Raw genomic sequence first — 23,195 nt, forward strand, 5'->3', positions numbered from 1 at the left:
CGATCCAGTTACACATTAGTCTTACAGGGATCATGGGATCATGATTTTGTTTTGATCTAAAGATAATGTCATTTCTGCATTTTCAGATGGACCAGAATATGGCCATGCCGGGTTACTCGAGGCAACACAAACCGTTCAAAATTAAAAATGGAGGGCTTTCATTAACAAACAAAACCACACAAGAACATTAGTACTCCTTTCGATCCAAATTAATTGATGCAACTTAAAGTTATATCAGTATCCCGTCAATTAATTTAGATCGGAGGGAGTACTACTCTTATTCGCAAAAAAAACAAAAACAAAAAAAAAACATTAGTACTACTATTAGCGAGTTCGAGTCAATACGAGTAGCTCACACTGGCAATCCTCGAAGCTTTAGTTCGGTGGCATCAGCGAAAAGAGAAAAACGGGACACACACACACATATGCCACACGATTAGCTGAGAGGCGTACGAGAACACGGGAAACGTCATACAGGACAAGGCATACATTTGTTACACAACGATCGATCACACGTACAACAATCGACACACAGACGCGTCTTGCAACCTGGACTGGCCGGGGAAAGTAGGTACGTAGTAGATGTCTAGAGGTAAACACAAATGTCTAACGATCGATCACGCGTACAGGGATTAACACAGACCTTGCAAGCTTGACTGGCCGGTGAGAGTGAGACGCACGCTTAGAGGTCGACGACCTTGAAGTGGCCTCGGTTCTTGACGACGACGTCGTACATGTGGACGGAGCGGAACCGCGCAAAGTCTCGCGGCAGCGAGATGAGGTCGAGGCTGCCGTCGCGGCGGTGGAGCTGCACGACGGCGCGGTCCTCGTAGTAGCGCTCCCATCCCAGCAACCCCAGCCGCCGCTCCAGCGCCCGCAGCGACCGCATCGTCTCGTTCGCCGGCACGTACACCAGCGCCTTCCGGCTCGACACCTCCCGCTCCAGCTCCATCACCCCGTCCTTCCGGAACACCCACACGCCGCCCGCCGCCATTGATGCGGTACCGCTCTTTCTGGCTAGCTCTAGCTACGCACGCGGCTCCTGCAGGCTGCAGATGAGTGCGTGCGTGAGTGAGGCACATGTCTAAATATAAAATCGCCGTCGTCACCATTGCCGTTGCACGGCGGAGTACGTACCAATAATGCAAGGCAGTAAGTAACGTGGGCCAGCGTATGCACAGGAGGTCGAAGGGCTTCACGTGGACGCTAGAGCTAGCTAGCTGCAGCAAATTTACCCCGGCCCAATCCGGGCAACGTTTGTAGTTTCCAATTCGAGCCGCGCGGTACAAATTATATACCAACTTCCGCCACAAGCCGGCGAGTCGACAGCGATATCATTGCTCCTGAGCGATGCTATTCTTAGCGCATCTCCGATGCCCGACCTTAGTACCACCCGTAATGGTTCGGACCATGCGGTTCATATGTGTTTTGTCATTTAACACGGTTCTGCGTCGCTCCACAGGCAGGCCTAGACATGTTTTTCTGCAAGTCCAAGACAAATTGAAGATCTTTGCTGGTGTTCGGAGCGCTAACACGTTCGCTCCTAACTACCCTGACCAACCCAAAAACCTTACCCTTGCCCGCGTGCGTTCCCGTCTGAAAGATCAGTGCCACATTCATGCCGGCTCAGAGCATTGCGACCTCTCAGAACGCTCAATATTGAAACCACACGCCGGCCGAGAGCGCTGCCCGCGCCGCTTCCCGGTGCATGCAACTACCCGCGTTCAAATGACAGCCCGTCCGTCCGCTTGCCTACATTTAACATGTGTGCGGCTGCCGAGGAACGGCGAGCCGGTGCCACCTGCCCGTCTATCTGCCGCCCGCCATTAATCACGACGCCAGTTGCCCTGCCATCACTACTTGGAAAGAGCTTATAGGTGAAACCAAATGAGTGGCGGACAAGGCGGGGCACCCGCCACAACTATTTTTGAAAACCAGCAGTGGCGGGTGCTAAAAGGAGCTCGCCACGGCTACACAGGTAACAGTAGTGGGCACGGCCGGAGATCCGCCATAGCTATGCAATTTCTAATTCCTTCATGGGTGATAAGCAGCTGTGGCGGGCAGCTACTATTGCCCGCCACCGCTACATTTGGGTACCCAAGCACCAAAAAATTCAAATCTTTTCAGAGCGCGGGTGGCGGGTTCTTACTGTCGCCCGCCACAACTTTTTTCTCGAATACGCACGAGTGTGTGTACTATATATTAAAGGAGAAGAGCCAAGACGGCTTATACAATGCCTTACGGCAAGGTGCTACCCCTAGAGGTTAGTACCAACATCCACCATGACAACATCGGCAACTAACCCGCCTTGCCCCAACTCAAGCCAAACAATGGCGAAGAGGACGGACACAGAGCACACGGGCTGCGTCGCCCTGTACCAAACACCACAAAACACGACAAAAACACCTAACCAAACTAGATCAACGCACTCTCCACCCTTGGTGCCTAGAGGATCGACGAGCGGACAACGGGAGCTAGCTTGACTCGAAGAAGATGCCGTCGAAGAGGTGTCGATGATGGAGTACATAGCGCCTCGAATGCTCATGCCCACAACAACAACCTGGACATGGCAACTTGGCACCCCAAGCCTCACCGCCGAAGCGAGCGAGGCAACCCACCAGCTGCTTCTCCGGATGCACCCCGAGCACCTAGGCAGCGCCTCCAAGAAGGGAACGGCGCCGAGACGCCGCCGTTGCCTGGCTCGGAGAACCAAGCCTGGGGTTTCCCCTGGTGACAGAACAGGGGATGGACACGGCCATGACAACGCCCCCAAGGAGGAGACGGCGCCCACAAGCGTCACCGTTGCCCGCAGCCGCAGCCGCGCCAGTTTTCTCCTCGGCCCTGTCCATCGAATTGTGGAGCGCAACAAACTGGAAGGGGGGGCAAAGCTGTCACCTTGGGACATCACCGTGGAGAGGGGGAGCCGGATGCCGCTGCGCCGCCAACCAGCGAGTCCACCATAGCCCTATGTCAAGGAAAACCAGGGCCTTCATCCACCCGCTATAGACCCACCGCCCTCGCGGCCAGAGCATGCAGCGCCGCCGCCAGGACACCGCAGCCCAAAAGCCATGATGTCTGGCCATCCATCTCATTGCTCCTCCACCCGGGAAGAGGAGGGCGAGTCCACCGCAGCCTGGGGCCGCCGCCCCAGCGTACCAGAACCGGAGCAAAGATGGGAGCCTCGACGCCACCCACAGCCGAGGTGGCCAGATCAGGCCGAGCAAGAGCAGGCCGACCGCGCAGCCCTTCGTGCCAACAGCGCGCTGCCAGCCCCCGCACCGCTCCCACTCCCCCCGACCACCACCGAGCCGCCCAGCCATGGCCAGCACGCCAGATCTAATCCACAACGCCGCCACAATGAATCCGCCACTGATCCCCGCCAGAACCGGCTGTCGCGCTGCCCCAATAGCCACAGAAGCCAGCGCGCCACTGCCAGGTCCCAGGGTCGCCGCCCCGGCGTCACCCGCCACCGGCCGGACGCCTCGTCCAGGGCCGAGCGCCGCGCCAATGGGGGATCTCCCCGCGCAAGAGGAGAGGGCCCGCCGCCACCGGCCACCGCACGGGCTTTGCCCACCGACGTTGCCCACCCCGGCGGCAATGGGAGGGGCTGGAGCAGGGGGAGCGGCGGCGGCACTAGGGTCTGCCCTAGCCGCCCCTGGGAGCGATGCATGCGCAGGGCACTCGGTTGCCACTCCCCGTAAATAAAATCATCGCCCGCCACAGCTATATTTGCTCACGTTGGTGCCTACCGCGCATGTACTATGGTGGCGGGTTCTGCCCTGCACCCGTCACTGTTATACGTGCCCTTATCCACCGAATCCCCACCCGCAACAGTTAGATCCCATTCCCCCACCTTTCTCCACTTTGTCTCGTCGTCGCCAACATTGTGGCGTCGTCCGTTGCCACTGGCAGGTCAAGGTCTGCCGCCTCGAGCGGCGCCGAGTAGCCAATCTTCCTCGTCGTCTGCGTAGTCCATCCCCGCCTTGAAGTTCGTTGGCGTCGCTATGCAAAGCTACCTTGGACTACTTCCCCATGACTGTCGCCCGCGCCTTCCTCCGCATCCAACGTCATCCTGATCTCCGTTGAACTCGTCGTCCGCCGATGCCTCCGCCATCGACCTCGGCCTCGTCTCCATCGAGCCCACCCTTTGACTCCGGCCCGGTAAGCACACCTCCCTTCTCCCTGTTAATGATGATTGTATTAGTGTAGTTAAAATGTACTGCATATGGATAAAAATATAGTACAACATTATATTAGTAGCTAAATTTTGTTGTATGGTGTACCAATGAATATTCATAAGTAAATGTCTAGAAATTGAATGCGTGTGCTACACAAAATGTACTACATATGAATGAACAAATAGTACATTATTTTTTCATGGTGCAAGGTTATTCATAGTGAGTGCCAATGTTTTTGCGAAGCATGGATTAAGTTTCGTTTCACTTAATTTCTCGCACTCAATATGTCCAAACTTTTTCAAAGGTCATGTTGTTTTTCCCATAAACTTATTATTTATTTACGTACGAGCTACTTACGAAGAACATCTAAATGTTTTATTTAAATGTCAATTTTTTTAATGTGATTTAGATGTAGAAGGCAAGACGTCTTGTTAGGACTCGTGCATCCATAGACGGAATTCCTACTGCCGTAGACATCACCACGAGGGTGGCTTAGTGCACAGAGATCATACTCGCCTATGTCGAGAGTGCTTGAGCAGCCACCGAGAGCGCTCAGGCATATCCCGAGAGTGCAAGAGCAGCCGCCGAGAGCACTGTCGGATTCCGGGCTCCGCAGACCCAAGAAAGGTTCGAACACTAGGGCGCGTGCGAAGAACTCGACCTCTCCAGCCGATAGACTCGCTGCCCTCGCAACTTAGCTCGATGAACATGAAGGAAATGGACACGGCAGTTTATCCAGGTTCGGGCCACCTTGCGGTGTAAAACCATACTCCTGATTTATGGTGGATTAGCCTCGTGGGGGCTGAGGATGAACTAGTATAAGCGGAAGAATAGCCTCAGGAAGCTTGTTCTTGTGGTGAGCTCTAGGGATTTGGTCTCCGGGGGTCCGATCCCTTCTATGGTGGTGGCTAGGCTATATTTATAGTGGCCTTGGTCCTCTTCCCCCGAAACTTAGGCGGGAAGGGATCCCATAGGGGCCAATTGTGAAAGGGGGCAAGTAGTACATCTTATCCTAACGAAAGGTGGTATTCGCCTGCAAAGCTTCTGATCCTGACGTTGCGGTGGGCTCGACAATCACATCCATCCTGCCGTTCTGGCAGTCCTAGTCTCGTTGCACGCAAACGGGAACCTTTCGTTGATTCCTTGGGACTCTGTACCTACGCTTGCCTCCTTAGCACCAAAGAGGAAACCTGCCGCTCTGCGCCCGCTGGCGCGCGCCTGGCCTTGGTCGTTATGGGTGGCGTCACCTCAGCCTCATGAGGTAAGTGCTTGCATAGAAATCTCCGCTCCTTAGGAGGCCGCCTGGGGAGGCCGCTCCTTCAGGCGACCTTAATGTCGTCTGCCTCGTGAGGCTTGGCCCCTCGAGAGGGTCTTGTCTTGTCATGGTTGAAGATGGGTCGTACCAGGCCGTCAATGGAGCCATGCTGTGAGCCGCAGGCAGGCAAGTCTTGGTACCCTGGTTCCCAGAACGCCGACAGTAGCCCTCGGGCCCAAGGCGCGCTCGCACTTGGCTTCGAGGCGAAGTGAAAGGGCAAGTGCAGAGCACTGCGGGCCCCAATCACCTGCATACCGAGTCGACGCGTGGCTCTTGATGGGACGTGGTCATCTCCGCTTCCCCATGCTGCCTTGGCAACCGTTTGACTTGACAACTGCCTGCTGCATGCAGAGAAAGACCATCATTACTCGAGATCGTGGGCGGCCAACGATTGACCTTCCTTCAGCTATAAATGCAGGAGCGGGCGGAGCCCCCTGCTCATCTTCGCCCTCTCACTTCTTCTTGATACGCCATCTTGCTGGAGCATCCATGGCACCGATCAGGAGGTTCTCCGCAGTGGAAAAGGGGAAGGACCCTCAGGTGGAACCTAAGATGCTCCCGCCGAAGAAGAGGCCTGATCACTCCCGGGGCGACGCCGTTGAGGTCGTGGTCTCCTTAGGACTTCCTCTTTTGTTTCAGCCCTGCAATATGTCATGACGGATCCCTCGGGGGTATGTAAAAACTGTGATGCTTTTGCTTAGTCGCTATTATTCTCCAATCAGTGTTACGCTTGCGTCCCCCACTGCGACACGATCCTCCCTTTCATTCTCGTGGTAGCTTAGTGCTCTACGTCAGCAGGACCTAGGCCCCAGGCAGGCTTCAGCCGTCGCTGGTATGCAGGTCGCAATGCCGTGGTCAAGGCCAGGAGGTGAGCGGCCTTAGGTCCGGTGAGAGCCCCTGAGGTGCGATGCTTAGGAGGTGCCATTTGACGTGCAAGCGGCTCTCGAAAGACTAAAAGGGAAGCATCCTTGCCCTAGCGAGATTGCGAGGAACGTGACGCTAGTTGTGAGATGCACACTTTGCGTATGTTTGGAGAATTATCTTGGTGACCCGTGGTTATTCTCGAGCTGCGGGGGCAGACTTCGCGTGATGCCTGGCCGCGTGTCCACAGCCGCGGCATTCCCTTAGCGAGACTTGCATCGCCCCTTTTTCCTCGCTCATCTAGGTGCTCTACGTCCTCGGGTCCTGGCTCTCGAGCAAGGCTCAGCCGCCACTGGTATGCCAGGTCGCGGTGACGTGGACAAGGCTAGGGGCTGAGGGCTCGAGGGCCAGTAGGGGCCCCTGAGACGCGATGCTCAATGGCTCCCCCTTTAACGTGCAAGCGAATCACGCAGAAAAAGGGATGGCTAGCCTCACGTAGGTGCCTGGGAGTGATCACAGCTCGCTGCACCGACTTCGGAGGTCCCTGCAAGTTAGCCGAAGGAAGAAAACACAGAATACAGCAGCACTCGCCGACCTGCCGGTGATCTTTCCGTGGGAAGGCGAAGGCACTGAGGACCCGGCGAGGTGACGTATCCGGAGAATGCCGCAAGCTAGAGCTCGGCCTCTCAGGTTTTTCAGCACCGCAGGGACGGACCCGAGTACAAGCACCGTGCCAACAGCCCCTTTTGCGGGATGAGCTCGAGGCAAGTTAGCAACGCGCAGAGGCCGCACAAGGCAACTCCACGGATAATCAGGGTAATGGAGATGATGCAGGTAATCATGATAAGGCAAGGCCAGCTCTGATAGATGTGCAAAACGATACATGCTGCAGGGCGGACCCATACAGCTTGAGGATAATGCAACCCGAGTGGCGCCCTCAACTAAACAACTAAAAAGTCACCTGACACCATTGGGGTAGAAGTGTTGAAGTAGCTGGAGATGCGTGCCATGGAAGTTACTCCTCATGAGCCAGCAGGCTCCTGAGCCTCGGGGGTCTCCGGAGGCTCCGACTCCTCCTCCGCCAGGATTGCCTGGTGCCTGACTTCGTGAGACGCCATGACACCTTGCATGCATCGATGGAGTGAGACAGCCGTGCCCGGCAGGCCAAACGACATGCAGACATAGCTGTGGGGGTGGCCTCCACACTAGCCAACACGGGATGGCCAGAAGAGCTCCTGGGAAGGAGCCCTGTTGAGGCCCCGGATGTTGACGCAGATGTGCAGCTCGCCGCTCATGTGTTGGGTGGCAGCTGCATTGAGTGATGCGGGCTGGCGCTACCATGCATGGGTCGCGCCTCCTGAAGATCCTCGATTGCCCTGATGATGAACTCCTGCACGCTTGGTGCTTCGCGCCCTGTGCCTTGCTCCCGAAAGCGCGCGTTGAAGCACGCCTCCACATGGTGCCCGAATGCCTTCCTCATGACGTTGGCCAGGTTCCTTGAGCCCAACCTGAGGGGGGCACCGGGCGCGCCTTCCTATGCGAGAGGGAAAGGCGCCAGCAAAGGGCGAGGGGCCTGGAGCGCGATCGTCAGGCACCCCAGCCTCCTGCGGGCCCCTGAGGAGGAGCTGCTTCTTCTTCTTGAGGGCGACCTCAAGGGGATGGGTGGTGCCCTCGCCATCCGAGTCCTCGACCGCCGTAGCCTGGTAGGCACGCTCGAGGAAGCACACCGCATCCTTCTCATCACAGGCGACCATGATGATGACGCAGCTTCCTGGCATCTTGAGGATGTTGTAGCCATGGTGAGTTGCTGCTATGAACTTGGCGAGGGGTGGGTACCCGAGGATGGCGTTGTACGGCAGGAGAATGTGAGCGACGTCAAAGTCGATGAGCTCGATGCTGTAGTTGTCACGCTTACCGAAGGTGATAGGGAGACTGATCTGCCCTATGGGGTGGGTAGAACCATCGGTCACCCCTGAGAATGGCTTGGTGGGCTGAAGCTGGTCGTATGGCACCTGGAGCCTATCGAAAGTCTCGACGGAGAGAACATTGAGCCCAGCGCCACTGTCGATGAGTGTCTTGGTGACGGGAACGTTGCTGATGGTTGGTGAGCAGAGCATTTGGAGCGCGCCTTAAGTGGCCGCGCACTTGAGCTGGTCCGAAGAGTCGAAGGCGATTGAGTACTTGGACCACCTAAGTGGACGCGACGCCTCGCAGTTGGGGAGGGGCGTGTTCACCTCACGAGCGAACTGCTTGAAGACGCGATGGGAGGCGGGGGCCTGAGCACCTCCCAGGATGCATGCGATAGCACGAGGCTCTTGGAAGCCCCCAACCTCATCGTCCTGGCGGTGGTCGTCGTTCCTTCTTGGTGCCGGCGGTAGTGGAGGGAGGCCAGCATTTCCCTGAGGGTGGTCCTGACGAGGCTGGTCCCGCCACGGACCGTCACGAGGCTGGTCCTGCCAGCGGTCTTCATGAGGCTGGTCGCGCCAGCCCTGACGGGGGCCACGATCATCCCAGCAGCCTCCGCCACGACCTCCTCCATGGCTGTAGCCATGGTCGTTGCGCTCAGGGCGGCGGCCCAGGCACTCGACCCGGATGGCCCTGGCAGTCGTTGGTGTTGTGGTTGTGCATGTTGTAGAAGACGCAGAACGGGCGATTGCCTTTGGAAGACTCGGGGTGATCACAACCGCGCTTCATCTAAGGCTCGGCCGCGAGAACTGCCGGGCCCTTGCGCTTCATGTCCTTCGCCTTGGCCTTCTTGTCTTCCGGGTCGGCCTTTGGGAGCTCAAGGAGCGAGAGATGGCCTTCTTCTGCCCTCGCGCACCTGCCGCCATATTGAACATCTCTAGAGCCGAGCACAGGTCATCGTGTATAGCGTCTCCTCCTTGTTCTTGACGTCTCGGATGCCATCAGTGAATGTTGAGATGATGGCCTCGTCCGACACTTTGGGGATCTTGAGGCGAATGTTGGTGAAGCGTTGGATGTATTTGTGCAAGGTCTCTCCTGGTTGCTACTTGATGCGCCGCAGGTCGCTAGCCACAGGAGCGTGATCGTGGGTGCCTTGGAAGTTGGTGATGAAATGCTCCCGCAGCTCGTCTCAGGAGGAGATCGACCCAATCGGGAGGTTCAGGAGCCACGAGTGTGCGCCATCCTTGAGAGCCATAGGAAACCAGTTCGCCATGACCTTTTCATCACTACTCGCCGCCTTGATGCTCAGCTCGTAGAGCTGAAGGAACTCAGCCGGGTCAGGGGTGCCGTCGTAGCGCGGAGGCAGGTCTGGCTTGAACTTGCCGGTCCAAACGACACAGCAAAGCTCTGGAGTGAACGCTCGACACCCCGTCGTTGCCACGGGGGCTCGCCGCGGAGGGGGAGCCTGGTCTTGACGCCCGCGTGCAACCACCTCAGGATGCACGCGGTCTTAACGTGGGGGCACCGGGGGAGCTAGGAGCGCACGTGCCTCTCCCTAAGGCCGCTGCACGACCTGACAACTTTCTTCATCACGCGCGGGCGCCCTGCGTGGTTGGTCGCGCTGAGAGGCCTCGCGCCTTGGCTCGGGGACGGCATCTTGCCGGAGAGGAGGAGGAGGCGTGCCATGGGCCACGTCGCCCGCCTGGGGCTGCTGGGGAGGCAGCGAATGAGACAGCGCAGGAGCCTCTCCAGCAGTGTTGACGAGCTCGGCGATGCGGTCCAGCCAATCCTCGTAGAGGTCGTTGGTCGGACGGTAGCGCAGAAGCTTGCGGGCCATGAAGAATGATGACTGCGCGATCACCGGTCCGTGACGAGCATGGGAAGACGAAGCAGCGGTCGGGGTTAGTGACGGAGTGACAGTGCGGCTGCCGCGTCGGACGGAGGGCGGCAGCGACGAATCCTGCTGCTCGTGGGCTGTAGGGCCGGTGGCGGCATTGGCCACTGGTGATGGGGAGCGGCGGGGAGCAGTTGCCCGCCGGCGCCGTCTAAGCGGCACGTGCGGCGAGGGCCGCCCGGCGCTCAGCACGAACTCGACGAGTGTCCGCCATGAGAACAATAGAGCAATGGCGAAACAACCGGCGGAAGAGAGGCTTCAACACGCCCCTACCTGGCGCGCCAAATGTCGGATTCCGGGCTCCGCAGACCCAAGAAAGGTTCGAACTTTGGTGCGTGTGCGAAGAACTCAACCTCTCTAGCCGATCGACTCGCTGCCCTCACGACTTAGCTCGATGAACAGGAAGGAAATGGACACGGCAGTTTACCCAGGTCCGGGCCACCTTGCGGTGTAAAACCCTACTCCTGCTTTGTGGTGGATTAGCCTAGCGGGGCCTGAGGATGAACTATTACAAGGGGAATAACAACCTCAGGAAGCTTGTTCTTGTGGTGAGCTCTAGGGATTCGGTCTCCAGGGGTCTGATCCCTTCTATGGTGGTGGCTAGGCTATATTTATAGTGGCCTCGGTCATCTTCCCCCAAAACTTAGGCGGGAAGGGATCCCAAAGTGGCCAATTTTGAAAGGAAACAAGTAGTACATCTTATCTTGACGAAAGGTGGTCTTCGCCTGCAAAGCTTCTGATCGTGACATTGCGGTGGGCTTGACGATGGCATCCATCTTGCCGTTCTAGCGGCCCTGGTCTTGTTGCACACAAACAACAACCTTTGGTTGATTCCTTGTGATTCTGCACCTGCGCTTGCCTCCTTAGCACCAAAGAGGAAACCTATCGCTCTGTGCCCATTGGCGCGTGCCTGACCTTGTTCGTCATGGCTGGCGTCACCTCAGCCTCATGAGGTGAGTGCTTGCATAGAAATCTCCGCTCCTCAGGAGGCCGCCTGGGGAGGCTGCTCTTTCAGGAGGTCTTGATGTCACCCGCCTCGCGAGGCTTGGCCCCTCGTGAGGGTCTTGTCTTGTCGTGGTTGAAGATGGGATGTACCAGGCCACCGATGGAGCCATGACGTGGGCTGCAGGCAGGCATGTCTGGGTACCCTGGTTCCCAGAACGACGACAGGCGCTAGAGCAGCCGCTGAGAGTGCGCTAGTAGTAGTTGAAGCTGCGAGGACCACCCAAGCCAAGATCACGAAGATGATGAAAGGTGAGGATAGCTCATGATGGAGCTAAATTTTTATTTCTGAACAACTAGTGCACTATCTTCATGTGATCTATATGATCGATGCGTGTGAACTTAATTTCTAAGTTGCTATGATGGAGCTAAACTTTTGCTTCCGAACTACTAGTGAACTGTGCAACGTGGTTATTTTGTATCGTCTATAATGCTATGAAGTTTATGATGTGACTTTGCTCTATGTGATTGGATAACTATGAAATTGACTTGTTAGCTTGTTTATTTATTTACATAGATAAAGTGGAACTGGTATGTGGTGTACACCTAGAGGAATTCTGAAATTTATTATTCGTGAGAGATATGCAAGGAACGAGTGGACATTTACAAGAACAGCTGCTATAAAGCATATAAGATTAAAAAAGAAGCCGAGGATCATTATGCCAACTACGTCCGCAAAGTAGCTGAGGATCATTATGCCAACTACGTTCGCAAACAGAAAATCAACTATGAAGTATGCAAGACCGTGTGGACAAGCGGACGAGTAAAGAATCTGATTGTCTTTAAACAGCTCATTGTGTTGTTATCATGAGGTCTTGTATGTATGTATATGTACTAATAATGCGACGTCGGTTATTCTTTACCTAATAATAAAGCAAATTAGGTTTCTTTCGTCCGTCATACCATCTTATAGAAAAGTCCCTCTATTTTAGAGAATTCAACCCGTAGTCCTGTTTTAAGTTAAAACGAATCGTTATTTTCGTATTTTACACAAAACTCCCTGTCTTTTCTTGAAATCATTCCGCCGTCCGGATTTAAGTCACACCCGAACCGTTATTTTACATTTTTCGAACCCCCCCTGATGTTTTAGGTAATTCATCCGCGGATCATATTTAAGTCAAACAAATGCTTTTTAAAATCATCCATATCTTTTAAACCGTAACTCCGATTTGAACATGTTATATATGAAATTTGATTAGAAAAATATGTAGAATACAAATATAAGATTATTTTTACCTTTTAAGTATCTTTAAATGTTATTTTGGAATATATTTGAGTCAAATCAAATGATTTTCTAAATTATCTGTATCTTTTAAACCGTAACTTTGATTTTAACATATTATATATGAAATTTTATTAGAAAAATGTGTGGAATCTAAATATGATGTTAATTTTACCTGTTAAATATTTTTAAAATATTGTTATGGAAGCAAACTTATAATTTATAGCGCAAGATCCATTTTTTCATATCGGCGGCGATCCGGATTGCAAATAAACACTCCACTATAACCATATACGGAAAAGAAAACATCGATAACTACACGTGCATACCTCTGAAAAATGTCGCAAGGGAAAACAACAGATTTCTCGTCGCGAGGGTGAGAGAGAGAGAGAGAGAGCGAGCGAGAGAGAGAGAGAGGGAGAGAGAGAGAGGGAGAGGGAGGAGAGAGGGAGAGAGAGAGGGAGAGAGAGAGAGGGAGAGGGAGGAGAGAGGGAGAGAGAGACGCCTTAGGATTAACCATATTCAACACACATTTTTTGTTGTTTTGTGTGAACACCGAGGCCATCGCCGGCGAGGGTGAGAAGGAGGATAAGCGGCAACACAAATATGATACCTCGTAAAAATAAAGAAGATGGACCTATTGTGGTATTGAGTGATGGTTGTTAAGTTAAGAGTGTGGGTTATGTTTTCTCTCCCGTTGCAACGCACGGGCTCTTTTGCTAGTGTACTCTAATACATACATCTATTTGTATGAAGTGTAGACTATTGTTATGTTAAATGTAATTTGTATGATCGCTTACGTTAATTGTATGCTATAATGTGGTTATTTATATGTTGTAATGTGTATTGGCTGCTGTGGCTGAAGAAGTAGTTATGACGGGTGCCACAGAGGGCCCGCCACAACTAGTAATATAAATCAATGGCGGGCAAGAAAGACTGCCCACCACTGTCGAGATTCTACCAGTGGCGGGTGCGCGCCCGCCACTGATGCCATCATAGCTGTGGTGGAAGGTAAGTGGCGGGTGGCCCTGGGAGGCTAGCCTGCCACTGCTGGCCTTATGGCGTGCGCCACTGCCCACTACTAGGCATTCCTACAGTAGTGCATCCACCCGCTATATAAACTGTAGGCCTGGCCATAGCCGCATCCGTCATCCTCCGCTTTCTGCCAAACGCCCTCCATGGCCCCCTCGAGCTCCAAAGTCATCTAGGATAGCCTATTATCCGAGCAGAAAAAGGAGATTGCCGCCATTGCAGCTGGCTGGCAGGCCGGCAAGCAGACGGAGGACAGTGTTGCGGACGTACCAATGGAAGACGCAACAGAGGACGAGCCGGCGCCACCCTCCCTGTACACGTCGACATCACCATCAGCGAGGCCCGAGCCACTACACGGACATGGTGCTGGAGAGCGGGATGCCAAGTCAGGCGCAGGACGACCGGGCCTACAACCTTCGCCTCCTCGACGAGTACTGACACACGAATGGACGACTCCCACATCCATGTTCGCGGGCTGATCCTCCCTGTCCGCGGATGAATGCGGGAGAAAATTTAGAGATCAGTGTTAGAGAGGCCATTACGCATTAGTTTTACGAAATTCTTACGCATCAGTTCAATCTACGATTAATTGTTCCCAGTTTTTCCCCTGAAAATGCTACACCTAGGTAGTCCTACATGCCCCTTTTACGTAACCTTCCTAACAAACGTCGCCATTCCCTGAATTCAAGTGGATGGACCCTCTTCCTTAATTTCGTCCAACCAAAAACTGCCACGCAAGTCAAGTTGTGATTAGATGGTTAGGAGGACAGTAATATCACGACTCATCAGGATTCGCTTGCGTATGTACTTATCTCACAGTGCATAGCATTTCCATGGAATCGGTTCCTAGGAATAGCAATTTTTTTTGAAATGGAACACTGGTATTCCATTAAGACACGTCTCGATCGCCGGTCACAGCACTGAGTACATCATCCGGGTAGCTGGTGAACCACTCACGGTGCTCACCATCGGTTAAACATGCACCTATGGAAGCCATCACATGTGCTGGACCATTACAAAGTCTCGGCACAAACACCACCTGGGCCTCAATGAAAAGGGTCCTAAGTTTAAACCTGATCTCACTAAACAACACACCCAGGGGCGAGAAAGCATAGGCATTTGAGTTCATGGCCTGCTGAAGGACCAGGCAGTCGGTTTCAAAAATCACGCGCCCAACACCGAGCCTGTCCGCCAGCGTCACAGCTTCGAAAAAGGCAATTGTTTCAGCATGTAGTGCGCTGTTCAGACCAAGACGGGCTCCAGCTGCAGCAAAACAAACGTCCTGGGTGTCATCTCTGCATATTATGCCCCAGCCTCCAGACCTTGTTTGTTCTGCAAATGCGGCATCAATGTTAATTTTCACCATATCAGTAGGGGGCTTCACCCACTTATCCTGTTGTCGAACCGGTGCAGTCGGCTTTGTGCACAAGAACTCTTTCCATTCATTTGCATGATGACTAACAGTGTATCGAAAAGATTCAACCTCGAGCCGTTTCTCCCCATGATTGCCTCTGTTCCGCTCAGCCCACCAACACCAAAGCAAAGCAATGGATAGCAGCTTCCTCTCTTCAGGCAGTCTGAGGATAACTCACAGAGTTTCTTTAGCAGATGTACATTGGAGTAGTTTGAGTCTGATATCCTCAAGTAGCAGAGCTCGCCATCGTTGCTTGATGAATTTACAGTTGAGAAAAAGGTTGCCGCCGTCCTCAAAAAGCTTCCCACATACTGCACATCGTGTGTCAAGCTCCACCCCTCGTCTGCTAATGTTCATATACATTGGGTGACTGTTATGTGCTAATCTCCAAAGGAAATGGTGGACTCTTGGTGGGCATTTAACCTTCCAAATGGCTCGAAAAACTTTAGAGGTTGGTTGTACATCAGAAGAACTTTGCCCCTTCTGCCACCTTGCTTCATCCTTCATCATCTGGACATGGATTTTGTAGGCTGATTTCACAGAGAAGATGCCCTTGCTGTCAAAATCCATGCCATAAAATCTTCCCCATGCTCGCCGATTAGGATACTCAAAATGATGGGGACATCATCCCGGTGGAAACAGTCTGACACAAGATTACGGTCCCAACAGCCTGTGTTCGGATCGATCAGCTCGGAAACTCTGGTGAGGAGATTTGGGCCTTGGTATGATGCTGGTCTGCGCGTAACACCCCTCAGGATCCATGGATCTTCCCAGATCCTCACATTGGTTCCATCCCCGATGCGCCAAATTAGGCCTTCCTTCAGCACCTCAATGCCCCTTAAGATACTCCTCCATACATAGCTCATTCATTTCACAGGCACAGCAGCTAGGATATCTCCACTGGGATAATACTTCGCTCGGAGCACCTGCGCACACAGAGAGTCCGGGGCTTGAATAAGACGCCATCCTTGTCGCGCCAACATGGCCAAGTTAAAGGAGTGCAGATCTCGGAAGCCCAAACCCCCCTCCTCCTTCGAGAGTTTCATCTTCTCCCAACCTATCCAATGCATCTTCCTCTCATCCTCTTGCTGATTCCACCAGTAACGGCATATGAACTGGCTTATTTCATCACACAAGGACCTCGTAAGATCAAAACAAGCCATAGAATAGGTTGGAATTGCTTGTGCGATGGCTTTGACATAAATCTCTTTACCGGCAGTAGACAAAACCCTTTCCAAGCCTCCTTGCAAACGGCCTACAATTCTGTCTTTTATGTAGAGGAAGCACTTCTTAACAGATTTTCCAATGTAGATGGGCAGCCCCAGGTATTTCCCACCGTTCGCCTCAGTCCCAAGTTGAAGTTCCTGGAGTATCAAGTTTTTGAAACTCTGCCTTGCATTTGAGCTCAACATCACTGAAGATTTCTCCCTGTTGATGACTTGACCTGAGCTCTCTTCATATAATTGCAAGATAGATTTCACCGTTTGGACCCCCTGTACACTTGCTTGCATCACCAATAGTGAGTCATCAACGAAAAGCAGATGGCTCACCGTTGGGGCCATAGGAGCAATATGGATACCATTGATTTTACCCTCTCTTTCAGCTTGGTGCAACAAAGCAGAGAAACCTTCCGTGCAGATTACAAACAAATAGGGTGAGATGGGGTCACCTTGTCACAGGCCCTTACCAGGGACGATAGCATCTGTGATATCTCCATTAAATCAAAACCTGTAGGTCACAGTAGTCACACACTTCATAATCAGTTGGGTAAACTCATCCACAAAACCCAAACGTTTCATCATGCCCTCCAGAAAAGGCCACTCCACTCTATCATAAGCCTTGCTCATATCTAGTTTGAGGGCCATATAAGCATCCTTTCCACTTCTCTTTCTCCTCATAAAATGCACGTCATCTCATAAGCAAGGATGGTGTTGTCCGATATTAGCCGTCCCGGGACAAATGCACTTTGGTTAGATGATATGAGTTCATCCAAGATCACCTTGAGTCGGTTGGCGAGAACTTTGGAAACAAGCTTATACACCACATTGCAAAGGCTAATAGGGCGAAGATCTTTGATATGATCCGGGTTCCGAACCTTTGGGATGAGTACCACAAAAGTTTCATTCCATCCCTCTGGTATGTTGCCGCCTTGCAATACGCGTAAAACTTCTTGTACCACAACCACACCCACCGTCCCCCAAAATCTCTTGTAGAAAACAGCCGGCATACCATCAGCCCCAGGGGCTTTTAAGTCTCCCATATCATCCAACGCACTCTTTATCTCTTGAGCTGTGTACTCTTTTTGGAGGAAGGTGTTCATTTGTGGAGTCACACGGGGCGTAACACAATGTAGAACTTGCTCCATTTGAGAACCTGCCATGGGGGTAAACAAGCTAGAGAAATGGTTAGTTATGAGAGCCTTTAAGCCCTCATCCCCTTCAAACTCCACACCATCCTCTCCCTTCAATTTATGAATCATGTTTCGCCTCTTCCTCTCCGACTCTACACCATGGAAGTAATCTGTGTTACGATCTCCCTTCGTCAACCAGTTCACATGTGCCCGCTGCTGCCAAAAGATATCAAGCTGCTCCTCCAAACGTCCAAGTTTGTACCGCACCACTTGCTCACACTTCACCTCTGCCTCCGACAACGCCTTCCTTCGGCACTCCTCCAACTCCCGCCGCAACTTCTTTATTCTTTTTTGAAGATCACCCAAAACTTCTCTACTCCATTTGTCAAGAGTCTGTGAGACTTCTTTGATGCGTTCCATCACCTTCCCATTACCCTTTGTTGCAGCTTCATCCCATGCCTCAACAACCACCTTTTCATAGTCTTCTTCAAGTAACCAGCGGGCTTCGAAGTGCTTATTAAGATTATTCGGTTTAGGCATGACCTTCCTTGTCGCACCATGAACATCCATGATGACCGGCCTATGATCAGAATGTTCGGGACATCCATTAGTCACCTTGTAACCTGGGAGCGTGCACACCATTGTGGATTTGCCACAGCCCTATCAAGACGCTCACGAATATAACCCTCCAGCCGGTAATTATTATTGCGCTAAGTAAATATGTCCTCCTCGAAACCAAGGTCATTCAGGTTGCAAAAATTCAAAGCATCACGAAAGCGGTCCATATATATTTGTGCTCCGGGCACACCCCCTGCTTCTCAAAGTTGTAGAGGATCTCGTTGAAGTCCCCCATGCAAACCCACGGGAGCTTCTCCTGGTGATGCAGATTGCGCAGAAGACGCCATGTCTCTTCCTTCTTCTCCATCTTGGGCTCCCCATAAATACCGGTGAATCTCCACTTATACCCATCCTTCTCCTCAATTGTTACATCAATGTGCATCCTTCCCATCCACCTTAGGCTGAGATTTATGTCTCTCTTCCATAGCATAGCCAAGCCACCACTCTTGCATCGTACACCTTGTAGACGAGATTTGGCATACCCAAAGTGTAACGCAGCTTCTCCACTTTACTTTTCTTCAACTTTGTTTCTAAAAGAAATAACACATCGGGATCCTCCTTCTTCTGGAGCTCCAGAAGACCATGAACTGTCGGCCTGTTCCCGAGCCCCCGGCAGTTCCAAGCCACAAGCCTCATTTGTACTCGCGGAGCTGTCCGTGCAGCCCCGCGTCCACCTGTGTTGGGTTTTCGGCTTCACTCCCCACCACCTCATCCATCCTCTGTTTCTTCATGTCACCTCCCTCTTCCATATCAAGATTTGCCCCTTCACGCTTTTTCTCCTTAAGCTTTCTTTCAGTATCAGCCACAGACTCGGTTTTTTGCTCTGCCCCACCAGTTATCCTCAGCTGCCTAACCCACTTCCTGCCCCCATGCTGCGTGGTTCTCTCTTGGACCTGCGACTCCTCACCCTCATTTTCCCGATCGACGTGCATGGGGGCATTCATTTGCAGGGATGCGGATCCCTCCTTAATGTGTCCATCTATTGCTTCTTTTACCCCGTCCCCTACAAACAACCCATTAGCCTACTGCTGCTCTTCTTGCACCTGGTCTACTCCTCCCCATCCGCCTTTTTTGACTGAAGCTCGACACCTATTTCAGCATTAAACTCCAACTGTCTCCTGCGATCACCTATTTCATTTTCTGTCCCCTCCTTCCCCCTTGTGATTTTTAGTAGGCTGGTAACCTCTCCGTCCTCCCCCTTTTTGTTCTTTTGCTCCTTTAAACTCTGATCATCCTTCCTCCAATTGATACCATCGCTGCCTGAAGATCTGCTATTCTTACTCCCAAAGTTTTCAAAGTGTTTCTCTCTTCCACCTCTCCATTTGCTTCCCGAGCTACTATCAGATCCCCAATCAACTCTCCTGGGTGGTTTCCAACTTAGCCATGGGCCCCATTGCCGCACCTCCCTTCGACCTAGCCTGATGGAGCACGATTTTTCCGTATGTCCTATCACTCCACAGGTGTAACAAAAGTCAGGTATGAACTCGTAAGCAAAAGGACACCATCTTCCTTCATCCTCATTTTCCTTTTGCACTTGCCCACTCTCCTGCGCCTGTCCCTTGTCCTTTCTCTTTTCTTCCTCATCATGTATGGTTATCCCATGCCACAGCGGCTCCTTGATATTGATACGCACCTTAATTCTCAGAATGCGGCACCTCGTCACCGCATCCACCACAACTTCAGCCTCCATAAACTCACCCACTTCATCTCCAATGAGCTCCCCAGCTTGTGCATTGAGCATTCCCAGCAGCAACTTTGACACCCCGATCCAGACCGGCAAGGATGCAAATCCATATTCCTCCAAAGTCTTTGTCGGTGTCAAAACCGGCGGATCTCGGGTAGGGGGTCCCGAACTGTGCGTCTAGGCGGATGGTAACATGAGACAAGGGACACGATGTTTTACCCAGGTTCGGGCCCTCTTGATGGAGGTAAAACCCTATGTCCTGCTTGATTAATATTGATGATGTGTATTACAAGAGTGGATCTACCACGAGATCAAGGAGGCTAAACCCTAGAAGCTAGCCTATGGTATGATTGTTGTAATGGAGGTTATGTCCTACGGACTAAAGCCCTCCGGTTTATATAGACACCAGAGAGGGCTAGGGTTACACAGAGTCGGTTACAATGGTAGGAGATCTACATATCCGTATTTCCAAGCTTGCCTTCCACGCCAAGGAAAGTCCCATCCGGACATGGGACGGAGTCTTCAATCTTGTATCTTCGTAGTCTTGGAGTCCGGCGGACGATGATAGTCCGGCTGTCCGGGCACCCCCTAGTCCAGGACTCCCTCAGTAGCCCCTGAACCTGGCTTCAATGACGATGAGTCCGGCGCGCATAATGTTCGGCATTGCAAGGCGGGTTCCTTCTTTGAATAATCCAGAGAAGATTGTGAACACCCGGATAGTGTCCGGCTCTGCAAAATAAATTCCACGTTCCACCGTAGAGAGAATAATATATACACAAGTTCAATCTGCTGACGTATTTTGCGGCATGACGTCACACCACTACCAAGCCTTTACTTGAATCGTTTTTTATTATACCACCTCAGCGCGTTTAGCGAAGCGGTTTCCTTGGCACGTCTTGTCGAAGGAGAGATCGTGTTCCCCTTATTCCGGGATTCTCATCAATACGGACGTGGGTAACCCAACCGCGCCCGTCGCCACGCCTCCTCTATCGAAGGCGAATCCCGAACGGTCGCGGAGACGGCTCTTGGTTTCCCCCCTCTTTATAATAGGACCAAGGCTCGTTTCTTCTCTTCAATCTTCCATCGAATCCTCTCCTTGCTCCAAGTTCCAAACACTCAGAGCCCCAGATTCGAGCGCTTCGGACCTTCAACAATGTCCGGCTCCGACCTTCAGGGCCGGTGGATGCCCTCCTCCGTTATGGAGGAGGACGTGCTAAAGCTGCAAGAGGCCAAGTACCTGTCCTACGAGATTTCGCACAGGCTGCCTACCGAAGGGCAGGCCATCCCCACCCCCGAGCCCGGCGAGTATGTCGTCTTTGTATCCCACCTCCGTCGGGGTTTAGGCTTCCCAACGGATCCTTTTGTGAGAGGGCTCATGTTCTACTATGGGTTGGAATTCCATGACTTGGCTCCGGAGTCCATCCTCCACATCTCTGCATTCATCGTTGTCTGCAAAGCCTTCCTCCGCGTCACCCCCCACTTCGGCCTGTGGCTGAAGACCTTTGATGTGGAGCCGAAGATGGTCGGGGGGCGTCAAGCTGAATGCGGCGGGGCGGACGTAAGCAGGAGGGCCGATGCCCCGTGGCCTGAGGGCTCCTTCCAAGAGGAGCTCGTCTTATGGCAGCAGGAGTGGTTCTATATCACCGCTCCGAGGGGCAGCAAACAGAAGCCACCGCCTCCGTTCTGCTCGGGACCTCCACGACGGTTGATGTCGTGGGTCAACCAAGGGCTCAATTGGGGGCCGTCAAAAGACGTGCCCTTATTGCAGGGCCGGATTCGAGACCTCCAGGCGAGGGAGATCGATCTGATCGTGGTGGCGCAGGTTATGCTAATTAGGCATCTCCTGCCCTGCAAACGCCGTCCTCTCCGGCTATGGGAGTTCAATCCGGAGGGACCACGGATTCTCCAACACTTCATGGGTACGACACCCGTGGAGATGTATCGGTTGTTCTTCGGACCGCATGTGGCGTGTCCGAAATTGACCGAGGATGCCGGCCTAAGCTGCAACCGCCCGGATACTCAAGTAAGTAGCTTTAGTGTTCAGACGTATCATTTGTTCGCCTTTCTTTAACTATCCTTTTAACCCGTTATCCTTCAGCAGGAGTGGATAGCGCAAGCGAAGCTGATACGGTGTCCGGCCCCCCTCCTAGAGACCGCACTGGAGCCCGTGCTGGTCAGATGTTGGAGGTTGCGCCTTCAGAAGAAGGCAAGGGGGAGAACAGAGGAGCTACCGCCCCGCCCAAGGGGGCACTTGGAGAAGGGGGGATTGAGAATCCCTCCCTCCAGGGGGAGAAGAGGACCGCCTCTGAAGACCCGGAGTCCAAGGCCCCTAAGCGGGGTAAGAAATCTTTGCCGGAGGGTCCTGCGTCCAGGGAGGCCCCGGCCGCACAGTCTTCTCTTAAGGACCAGCCCTCTAGCGAGCCGTGAGTAGGAAAAGGGGAATTCATTAATGAAAAACATCCCTATTTGTGCTTCTGAGGATAACCAAATTTTTACCTTGTAGTTCGGATCTGCAACCTTCTCAGATGAGCTCGTCTTCGGGGGATCTTCGTCCGGAGATGATGGAGAGCGAGATGCCTCCGTCTGCTACGCCGTCGGATAGGGCGGACAAACCTGAAGTGTTGTCACGGAGGGTATCCCCGAGCCCGGTAATGCCGAAGAGTTCGGCGCCGACTAGTGTTCGGCCGGGGGAGCTAAAGGATCTGCTTGAGAGGGCGTCCATCTCAGAAGATCACCGTGCGTTGATGAGCATGGTGATCGGAAGGATTTCGTCCGCTGAAAGCAGATTGCACAATGCCGTCAGGAGTTTGCTGGCGGGGTTTGAGGTACGTAAAAACGACGCGCCTTTTTGACAGTTTTGCACATGAAAGTGCACCCTGTATAGATAGTAGCCCCTGAGACTCGGTAGGTTGTCGAAACCGAAAGCGTGCCGAGGATCAAAATCGCAGGTGTTGAGTGTCGCCTTTCCTATGCAGGTGGCGGATAGTCCGGGGGCTAGCCGGACTGATGGGTTGCCGAATTAATGCGGCAACTCGATGTAGCGGATGCAGACATCGCGCTAGTCAACAAGCGACTTGACGAGTCGCAAGGTAAATTGATTCTCCGCAGTCACCTATTAAGGGAGCTAAAGCTCACCTCTTACAATATTTATGCTTGACGCAGATGGTGCTGCTGCTGTGGAAAGCCTTCGGGCAGAACTTGCTCAAGCCAAGGAGCAGGCCAGAAGAAGCAACACGGCTGCCTCGAGGGCGGCCGAGGAGTTAGAAGCCGAAAGGGCTGCACACTGCCGAAGCAGGGAAGAGGTGGCCGAATTGGCCGTTAAATTGAAGGATGCTACCGACCGCAATGAGGCTCTTGAAAAGGAGCGCCTATCGGAGCGATAAGACCTGGTGAAGGCCACCGCCGAAGCCAAGGATGCCCGTTCTGCAATGTGGGCTATGAAGGAGGAGCTGCGCCAGGCCGGAGACATTGTGGCTGGCAAGCCTTTTCTGCTGCGCCGCAGGTTTACGGATCCAAAGTATGTCCAGCTTGGCCAGCTGTGGGGTCCGGAGGATCCATATATGGACTTAGCGGCGAGTGCGGCAGATGCCGTTGTGCACTTCCAAAGCCAGAAGGATCACAAGACGGAAGAGTTGTTTTGATCTCAATTCCATAGTCCGGATCGTTCACTTCCGCTGACCGATCGGTTGGCCGAATGGGCTGAGCTGAACAGGCTGTCCG

The 23,195-nt window shown here is 53.0% G+C and overlaps 1 protein-coding gene across 1 annotated transcript; it reads right to left on the reverse strand.

The window, feature by feature from the left end:
* Positions 1-464: 464 nt before the first annotated feature.
* On the reverse strand, positions 465-1,023 carry LOC119294012 (flowering-promoting factor 1-like protein 5). Its single transcript, XM_037572302.1, has one exon. It carries the CDS (start codon positions 992-994, stop codon positions 683-685), a length of 312 nt encoding a protein of 103 aa, XP_037428199.1. The 5' UTR covers positions 995-1,023; the 3' UTR covers positions 465-682.
* Between the last annotated feature and the right edge of the window lie 22,172 nt (positions 1,024-23,195).

This window comes from Triticum dicoccoides, chromosome 4B (genome assembly GCF_002162155.2).
Source record: "Triticum dicoccoides isolate Atlit2015 ecotype Zavitan chromosome 4B, WEW_v2.0, whole genome shotgun sequence".
Lineage (NCBI taxonomy): Eukaryota > Viridiplantae > Streptophyta > Magnoliopsida > Poales > Poaceae > Triticum > Triticum dicoccoides.

What these genes read in the sequence shown, in the direction of transcription:
- LOC119294012 (XM_037572302.1), bottom strand. Translation starts at nt 994, where the DNA reads ATGGCGGCGGGCGGCGTGTGGGTGTTCCGGAAGGACGGGGTGATGGAG.